This window comes from Chanodichthys erythropterus, chromosome 22 (genome assembly GCF_024489055.1).
Source record: "Chanodichthys erythropterus isolate Z2021 chromosome 22, ASM2448905v1, whole genome shotgun sequence".
Taxonomy (NCBI): Eukaryota; Metazoa; Chordata; class Actinopteri; order Cypriniformes; family Xenocyprididae; genus Chanodichthys; species Chanodichthys erythropterus.
The window spans coordinates 6,057,547-6,067,171 of NC_090242.1; the positions used below are offsets into that span (position 1 = coordinate 6,057,547).

Below are 9,625 nucleotides of genomic sequence, written 5' to 3' on the forward strand. Positions count from 1 at the left end.
AGCACAGCAGCGGGGCCGATTTTTTCTTCTTTGCTTTGTGTTTTGCCTTTTTTATTTGAGCAAATTAAGCTGTGTATCAGCGTGAAGGCCGTTTTCACGGCTGGTGACGGTGCGCTTTAAGAGCGCTAAAAAGCTGTTCTCACAGCTGGTAAGAGCAGCGTCTGCAAAGAGAGTGCACACGACAGGCTGCACATTCCCTGTCTGTGCTGCAGCGGCTATTCCCCTGCGTGCTTCAGCACCTAAAAGAGTCAGTCCTTGAAAGAGCTTACACGAGTAGTTCGCGTCTTTTTAAAGATGTCGTTCTACTTGTGTGCTGCTGGATGCGGTCGTTACCTGGCGCCCCGGGATGGTCACCAACGCTGTATCGCGTGCTTGGGCTTAAGGCACGCTGAGGCGGCGTTTGTGGACGAGTCATGTACCCATTGTGGGATGATGACCGTCGCGGAGTTGCGGTCTAGACTCCAGTTCCTGCAAAGGGGCGGAGTCCCGGTGCCGTTGCCTCGTTCCAATCCTCCTCAGAGGGTTGCTTCGGGCAGCGGCACTGGTGACCTGAGGATCACGGTGAGCGCGCTTCCTTCGGGGAACCAACCCCCTAGGAACCCTCATCCCTCCTGCACTCCGCAGCCAGTAGAGCTGCCGGGGGAGCGTGGTGGACCACCCCAGAGGTGTGTACCATCCGTATCCTTCGGAGCTCCCCAGGATGACCGGATGTCGATCGCTGCATCGGAGGGTGAGCCTGATACTTCCGCGGATGACGATTCGGCGCAGCTGCCTCCCTCGGGAGTAACAACTGTGCCCGATTCAGACCCGGAAATGATGGCTATGCTTTCCCGGGCCGCCAACAGGGTCGGGCTCGTGTGGAATCCTCCACCGTGTCCCGAGCCCTCGAGGTTGGACGATTGGTATCTCGGGGTGGCAAGGGCTGGTTCTCAGCCCCCCACCCCAGTGCCTTTCTTCCCGGAGGTGCATGAAGAGCTCACTGGCACGTGGACGGCACCTTTTACTGCCCGAAACCGTGTCGGTGGGTCCTCCTCCCTCACCACCCTTGACGGCGGGGCAGCGAAGGGTTATACGCGCATACCCCCTGTGGAACGGGCCGTTGCTATGCAACTGTGCCCTAACTCCACCTGGCGGGGGGAGCCGTCTCTCCCTTCCCGGGCCTGTAAGCACTCGTCGGATCTTACCGGCAAGGCTTACCAGGCCTGTGGGGAAGCTGCCTCTGCCCTACACGCTATGGCGTTGTTGCAGGTCCATCAGGCCAAGGCACTGAGGGATCTGCACGAGGGTGGTCATGACCCACAAGTTCTTCAGGAACTTCGTGCCGCGACGGACCTCGCGCTTCGTGCGACGAAGGTTACGGCGCGGTCAGTGGGTCGTGCGATGTCCACACTTGTGGTCCAGGAGCGCCATCTCTGGCTGTGTCTCGCGGACATGAGGGATACCGACAAGGTCAGGTTTCTTAATTCCCCCGTGTCCCAGACCGGCCTCTTCGGCGACGCGGTCGAGAACTTTGCCCAACAGTTCTCGACTGTACAAAAGCAGTCTGAGGCCATCAGTCATATCCTGCCGAGGCGGTCAGCTGCTGCTCCACCACCGCCCGCAGCACCTCAGACTGCTCGTCGCCGAGGGCGCCCCCCTGCGGCCGCCCCCCTGCGGCCGCCCCCGCTCCCGCGCCCCAGCAGCAGCAGCCTCCGGCTAAGCGGCGCCGTGGAGCCGGTCGCGGTCGGGGCGCCCAGCCCGTCCCGCCACCCCCCAAGAAGAAGGGTGGCAAGGCCAAGTCCAAGCGGCCCTAGGACGGGCGACCCAGAGATGGAGAGGACTGCTCTACAGGAGGTGGTGACCGCACCGCTCCTTCCCCCGGAGGAGGGCCGGGTGGAAAATCTTTTGTTTCCTTTTGTTTTTGTTCCGCCGCTGGCCCAACAGCCAGCGGTACCCAAATTCTCAATAAAAGAGCAGTTTCCTCTATCTCCGGGTCCGAAGAGGGCTCGGAGAGCAGTGGGAGGGCAAGAACCTCACCACTCTCATCCCCCTCTTCTCTCGCCAGCGGACAGCAGCGAGCAGCAGGCAGTCAAAGCCTCGACTGCTCCCTCTGTCCACCCGTGGAAGCAGGTAAGTGTTGCACAGCACACTGTGACGCCGCGTCGGGCCGCCTCGCAGAGAGAGCCCCCCGGGCCGCGTCCCTGCGTTCCACCTCGCTGCCCCGCTGCGGGTGCGCCTGTGGTTCCTCTGGTCCCGCTGGTACGGTCTCTGGGGGCCTGGTTAGCGCTCACCAGTCCGTCCCGCTGGCTCATTCGGACCATCAGGCTCGGCTATGCGATTCAGTTCGCCCGGCGTCCCCCAGGTTCAGGGGTGTCCACTTCACTGTAGTGAAAGATGTCGATGCCCCTGTCTTGCGTGCGGAGATCGCAGTCCTACTGGCGAAGGATGCGATACAGCCGGTCCCTCCAGCCGATATGAGGTCAGGGTTCTACAGTCCCTACTTCATTGTACCCAAGAAAAGCGGCGGGTTACGACCGATCCTGGATCTGCGCGTCTTGAATCGGAGCCTTCACAAGCTACCGTTCAAGATGCTCACGCAGAAACGCATTTTCGAATGCGTCCGTCCCCGGGATTGGTTTGCAGCGATCGACCTGAAGGACGCGTACTTTCATGTCTCGATCCTTCCGCGACACAGGCCTTTCCTGCGGTTCGCGTTCGAAGGTCGGGCATATCAGTACAGAGTCCTACCCTTCGGGCTGGCCCTGTCTCCCCGCGTCTTCACGAAGGTCGTGGAGGGAGCCCTTGTTCCCATGAGAGAACAGGGTGTTCGCATTCTCAACTATCTCGACGACTGGCTCATTTTAGCACAGTCCCGGGATCAGTTGTGCGAACACAGGGATTTGGTGCTCAGACACCTCAGCCAGTTGGGGCTTCAGGTCAACTGGGAAAAGAGCAAACTCGCCCCGGTGCAGAGGATCTCTTTTCTCGGTATGGAGTTGGATTCGGTCGAGCAGATAGCACGCCTCACAGAGGAACGTGCTCGGTCAGTGTTGAACTGCCTGAATACGTTCAACGGCAGGACAGCGGTCCCACTGAAATTCTTTCAGAGGCTCCTGGGGCATATGGCGGCTGCTGCGGCTGTAACACCGCTCGGTCTGCTTCATATGAGACCGCTTCAGCACTGGCTTCACGGCCGAGTCCCGAGATGGGCGTGGCAGCGTGGCACGTTCCGGGTGTCAATCACTCAGGAGTGCCGCCGAACCTTCAGTCCGTGGTCGGACCCCTTGTTTCTTCGGGCAGGAGTGCCCTTAGAACAGGTGTCCCGGCATGCTGTGGTGTTCACAGATGCTTCTGCCACCGGCTGGGGTGCCACGTACAACGGGCATGCAGTGTCAGGGGTTTGGACGGGACCCCATCTGCATTGGCACATCAACTGCCTCGAGTTGCTGGCAGTACGCCTTGCTCTGAGCCGCCTCAAAGGCCTGCTACGGGGCAAGCATGTACTGGTCCGTACGGACAACACTGCGACCGTTGCGTACATCAACCATCAAGGTGGTCTACGCTCCCGTCGCATGTCGCAACTCGCCCGCCATCTCCTCCTGTGGAGTCGGAAGTTTCTGAGGTCGCTTCGCGCCATTCATGTCCCCGGTGTGCTCAACCGTGTGGCCGACGAGCTATCACGAGCTGCGCTGCCAGGAGAATGGCGACTCCACCCCCAGGTGGTTCAGCTGATCTGGAGAGAGTTCGGAGAGGCTCAGGTAGACCTGTTTGCCTCACCAGAAACCTCCCACTGCCAGTTGTTTTACTCTCTGACCGGGGGAACACTCGGGACAGACGCACTGGCACACAGCTGGCCCCGGGGCCTGCGCAAATATGCGTTTCCCCCAGTGAGCCTACTTGCACAGACTCTGTGCAAAGTCAGGGAGGACGAGGAGCAGGTCTTGCTGATTGCGCCTTACTGGCCCAACCGGACCTGGTTCCCAGAACTCTCACTCCTCGCGACAGCCCCTCCCTGGCCCATTCCTCTGAGGAACGACCTTCTTTCTCAGAGACGGGGCACTCTTTGGCAGGTTCTAGGTGACTTACCCCCCGAGGTACTTAACACCATCACTTCGGCTCGCGCACTGTCTACGAGACGTGCTTACGCCTCGAAGTGGAACCTGTTCGTCGAGTGGTGCTCTTCTCGCCGGGAAGACCCCCGAAGATGCTCGATCGGTGTCGTGCTTTCCTTCTTGCAGCAGGGGTTGGAGCGTAGGCTGTCCCCCTCCACCCTCAAAGTCCATTCTGCTGCTATCTCCGCTTACCACGACCACATAGATGGCAAATCTGTTGGTCAGCACGACCTGGTCGTCAGGTTCCTTAGGGGGGCGAGACGGTTAAATCCTCCTCGTCCCCCCTCCATACCCTCTTGGGACCTTACTCTGGTGCTCAGAGCACTTCAGATTGCTCCCTTTGAGCCTTTGCTGTCAGCAGACTTAAAGATTCTGTCTATGAAGACTTTGCTGCTGGTGGCATTGGCCTCCGTCAAGAGGGTAGGGGACCTGCAGTCATTTTCGGTCGACGAATCGTGCCTACAGTTCGGGCCGGGTGATAGCCATGTGGTACTAAGACCCCGGCCTGGCTATGTGCCCAAGGTTCCTACCACTCCCTTCAGGGACCAGGTAGTGAGCCTGCAAGCGCTGCCCTCGGAGGAGGCAGACCCAGCCCTGGCTTTGCTCTGTCCAGTTCGCGCCTTGCGACTGTACATAGACAGAACTCGAAGCTTCAGGACCTCAGACCAGCTCTTTGTCTGTTACGGAGGCCAGCAGAAGGGAAAGGCTGTCTCCAAGCAGAGGATGGCCCACTGGATAGTGGATGCCATCGCCCTGGCTTACCAAGCTCAGGGCGTGCCCTGCCCGCTCAGGTTGCATGCTCACTCCACGAGAGGTGTGGCATCCTCCTGGGCGCTGGCTCGTGGCGCCTCGCTAACAGACATTTGTAGAGCTGCGGGCTGGGCGACACCTAACACGTTCGCTAGATACTATAGCCTTCGTGTCGAGCCGGTCTCCTCCCGTGTTCTCGCCTCAGGTCAGAGGCACGGAGAGGCCCCGGCTTAGTGTCGGCTTGCTGCGCTACATGCGCGTTCTATCTCCAGAGAGTCCCTACGGGCAGACCCTGTTGAGTCCTCCGGTTACCCTTCGGCAGCCGACGTGGCGGAGCGTCTGGCGCCAGGCCTATACTCCGTTGTATCCTTGAGAACCGGATTTAGGCTGGGTTCCATATGTGTGACCCTACGGGGATCCCATATGGCTTTTCCACGGCTGCTCTTAAACGAAGCCCGTGTCTTTCCCTCTGGGAGAACCCATCTCTATCGAGTTGGAGTCACCCCAGTTCTTCCATATGTAGCACAGCCCTACAGGGTTAGTCCATATGTACTTCTCCACATAACTCCTTCGGGGAAGGATGTGGCTTCCGCAGCGTTCCTTCAAACGAAGGTTACGCTTTCCCAGCGTTATCCAATAGTCTCACTGAATGGGTTTTGGAACAACAGTGATCGACCCTCTCTGTGTGTTAGCCCTGTCCCACCGCCCGCAGGCAAGGGGGTTCAGGTGGCTTACAACAGAGCGCTGGAGGAGGGCAGCTCCTGTGGCGCTTTGGTAGGGATTCCTATTCGTCGGTCTGTCCGACGTACGTCGAACGTGACCGACTGAATGGGAACGTCTCGGTTACAAAGGTAACCCTCGTTCCCTGAAGGAGGGAACGGAGACGTACGTCCCGTCGCCACAGTTGTTGTCCTGCTGTGCTGCCGCCTGCTTGGTTCGGCTCCTCAGCGAAAACCTGAAGATGCAACGCACCTGCTGCTCATTATATACCCGCGCTGCGAGGTGAGCAGCTGATGCAGATGATTGCATGCCAATGTGCATTGGCTCGTTTAGTTACACTCGAAGTAGATTGGCTTCTCTGGCGAGATTCCTATTCGTCGGTCTGTCCGACGTACGTCTCCGTTCCCTCCTTCAGGGAACGAGGGTTACCTTTGTAACCGAGACGTTTCTTATATTTGCCAGTGGGATCATGCTACAACCTTTTATATGTATTATTGTCATTGAGAAGTGTGAGAACCATCTCATGATAATCCTCTGTATTCAACACCACTGTACATCTTCCCTTAACCGCTGAAAGGACTGTGATGTTCTGATCCTTGCTCAAAAAAGCATTTTTCTATTATTTACTAAAATTAGGAGGTGGTGGCTTAACAATAGACAGAGTTAATTTAAATTTGTGTGCAAAGCTGTTCGATTTCCACTTCTGGAATGTTGTTACTCTGAATATCGGATTCTGTTGCAGTAATTAATTTCACTACTGGAACCTTGTCCAGTGCTATTGCAAAGTTAAAACCTTTGGGGCAGGACTTGGCATGTCCTACAAAGAAAGTGCTTTCATGATCATGAGTATGTTTGAGACATCTGTCCTACGCCTATAATGCTGTTTTTGATACAATGCCATGGCACTGTATGGAGAGATCAGTGTGCTCCACCTAAGTGGCAAGGAATACTATCAACTCTAACAAGCATACTATGTGGTTAACCATGTGAAATAGGAAGTAACTCTGGCAAATATACACCTATGTTTTTTCAACTGAGGAGGGTGTTTGAATGAGCACAGAATCTGGCAGCAAGTTTTGGATGATCATTTTTAGTCCATCTCTGCAAGACTTTTAAGGATAGAAAAAATGAATTTGCAAAACTTGTTGCCAGATTCTGGAAGATAAATTCTTCAAACAGTGGTACAAGAGGATATGGTGATGGTTCTTCAAGAGTCACTCTCAATCTGTCTGTATATAAAGCCTATAAAAATCATTCTTCATGTATTTTACAACACTTCAGTATGTGATTCTCATTAAGTAGGGTTAGTTTTTAGGATTCTTTGCCTAACCTAAGTCTCTGAGATTCTGTTACCGCTTGCACTTCTGGAGACCCCAGGTAGGTTACAGTTCTGGAAAATGGTGGTGCTGGAGACTAAAGGGTTCCTGATGTTTTCATACTTAATTCTTTACCTTATACTTATTAATTATTTTGCAGTTAATATGTGTCTTTTCTTCTATGTCTGTTTTTGTTTGACCCTGCTGACCCAACGAGAATTTTGCTGTCCAGTGGTCATGCTTTAACTTTGCAATTTCTATTGCATAGTATTGCATTCTTCTCAAGGGCATTTAATAATTTTTGACGTTTCAGTCTGAGTTAAATCTCTTTTTTCGCTCATTTTATTTGTAAAAGAAAATCTACCTAATACTTATGCACGCTTGAATATGTCATTTTCACTTCCAGCTTTCCTTGACAATTATACATCATTTATAAATGATTAAATACAAACATCATAGTAGTTATTAAGAATGATGTGGTTTGGAATTGATAAAATGTGTTTGGAAAAAAAGAATGATCAGAAAATCAACTTGCCTAATAATTCTGCACACAGTGTATAGCCAAACGTATACATCACAGAAAACTCAAATTTCAAAAAACAGTTTAGTATTTTTTACGTCGTTTGGTTTATGTTGTATTACCCATGTCATTATACACATTTGTGTTTGTGTATCATATATGTACACAAACACACACACACACACATATAGTAAGTGAGATATAGTACATACTATTGTCTAAATGGCAGACATTTGTCCAGTGGTAGACATAAATGACAGGGAAAATAAAACTAGAAAAGAAAAAAAAAAAATCCTATAAACTTGTATTGAAACCAAGTGAGAACAGAATATTAAAGAAACTTTTGCTTCTACTTCTGCCAGTAAACAACCACCCTGAAAACTCACATAACACATATTTTCTTCATAAATTGTAAAAATCTGGTTTATACTGCAGTTATCTAACAAAAGAGGGTTCAATCTTTAGTTTAATCTTATTAAAGCTGCTAAAAAACTTATATTACGAAATGTTTTTGTTAAGGTTCTTGTAAGGTTGTTACAAGCCAAAAAACTCTAAAGTGTATATTCCACAACTGTGCACAGTTTTGGGGTAAAAACAAGGCAATGATCATTAGCTGTGCTCTGAGAGTGGAAGTGAGTTTTGCTTTTCTAGAAACATGGTTTAGCTAGCACTGACATATCTGCATATCTGCTGGGGTTAATAGCATCGTCAACCACAGCAACCAGGTCTGACGTCACATACAGGCAGAATTTCCTGCATAGGTGCTCTAGTTTCTGAACAGACATGGACTTAGTCACTCGCTCAAGAGCAAGCAAACTACTCACACAGGTAAGAGTGCTCTTCTTTTCTTGACATCTTTGCATTTTTCCAATAGCAATTCAACAAGTTGTAGGAAAGATCAAGTAAGAACCTGTCAAAATACAGACTATTCTTTGACCATTTTCCCCTATGCTCCAATAGGACAACCAAATATCTCTGTGTGTCAAGATTTTTTAAGAAGCAGTGGACGGCAAGTGTACACCAATTTTTCGGCTGTCACAATGTCGCTGGAAGTCAATTTAACCACGAACGAGACCTGCAAAATTCATGATGGCATACTTTCACCCCTCTTGCCCATTGGCTACATTTTCATCTTTTGCATCGGTCTGCTCTGCAACACCGTCACCCTTTACATATTTTTCCTTCGGCGGCATACAGACTCTTCCATGGCCGTATACATGCGACACCTCGCCTTGGCAGACACTATGCTGGTCCTGTGTTTGCCTGTCCGGGTTTACTACCACAACAAAGTAGGTCCCTTCTACTTGTGCAAGGTGGTGGGCATCTTCTTCTACTTGAACATGTATTCCAGCATCCTGTTCCTCAGCCTCATCAGTCTGGATCGCTACTTGAAAATCATCAAGCCTGTTTGGGTGTTCAGCATCCAAAAGACCAAGTGGAGCCACATGGCAAGCTACATCGTCTGGGTAGTCCTCATTTCTGGAATGATCCCCTTTTTGACAAGCAACAGCCTGAAACATCCATGTGATGAAGTTTGCTTCCACTTCCACAGCAAGGGGACTGTCGGTGGGACTATTAACCTGACAACGGTGGTGTTCTTCCTTGTTTTTTATGTGGCCTTTCTTTGTTTTTATGTGAAGATCACTAATAAACTCAGGACTATGTCCATGGGTAATGGTGACCCTAAAGCACAGAGTCGCAAAAAGAGGGTCATCGTGAAGACTTTCTTGGTACCGTCCATTTTTACTTTGTGTTTCTTGCCTTACCATGTGATACGAATCCCATATGTTCTGGCTCAGATGAATGTGATCGGGGATCTTCATAGCCAACAACTGTTGCACATCTTAAATGAGAGTACTTTGCTACTGTCTGCTCTAAATAGTTGTCTGGACCCAATTGTCTATTACTTCTTATCCAGTGCGTACAGGAAAACCATACTCTGTGCCATTCAAGGCAAGTTTAAAAACATGCATGCTTTAAACAGAAGGAGAATCAGCATAAACCGCTCACTCACTGAAATTTAGTCTTAATGGATGATTTTTCCATTTGTGACTTTTGATGACTACATTAATCAAATTTTGTAAGTTTTAAATTACATACATTACTGGTTGACAGTTTGGACACACATGACTGAATATGTAGCTGTAGCATTTGCACTAGAGCAGTGGTTCTCAAACGGCTTTGCTTTGATCCAGATTTTGTGGTGGTCCCAAAAACAAAACTTGTAG

General features: G+C 51.2%; 1 protein-coding gene across 1 annotated transcript; it reads left to right on the forward strand.

Annotated features, from left to right (window-relative positions):
• The first annotated feature begins 8,175 nt into the window (after positions 1 to 8,175).
• gpr34l (G protein-coupled receptor 34 like) lies at positions 8,176 to 9,421 on the forward strand. Its single transcript, XM_067377040.1, has 2 exons — positions 8,176 to 8,225; positions 8,358 to 9,421. The coding sequence occupies exon 2, from the start codon at positions 8,438 to 8,440 to the stop codon at positions 9,419 to 9,421; it is 984 nt and encodes a 327-aa protein (XP_067233141.1). The 5' UTR covers positions 8,176 to 8,225; positions 8,358 to 8,437.
• The last annotated feature ends 204 nt before the right edge of the window (positions 9,422 to 9,625 follow it).

Bases quoted from the DNA above. Each gene is read 5' to 3' on its own strand.
- gpr34l (XM_067377040.1), top strand. From the start codon at position 8,438: ATGTCGCTGGAAGTCAATTTAACCACGAACGAGACCTGCAAAATTCAT.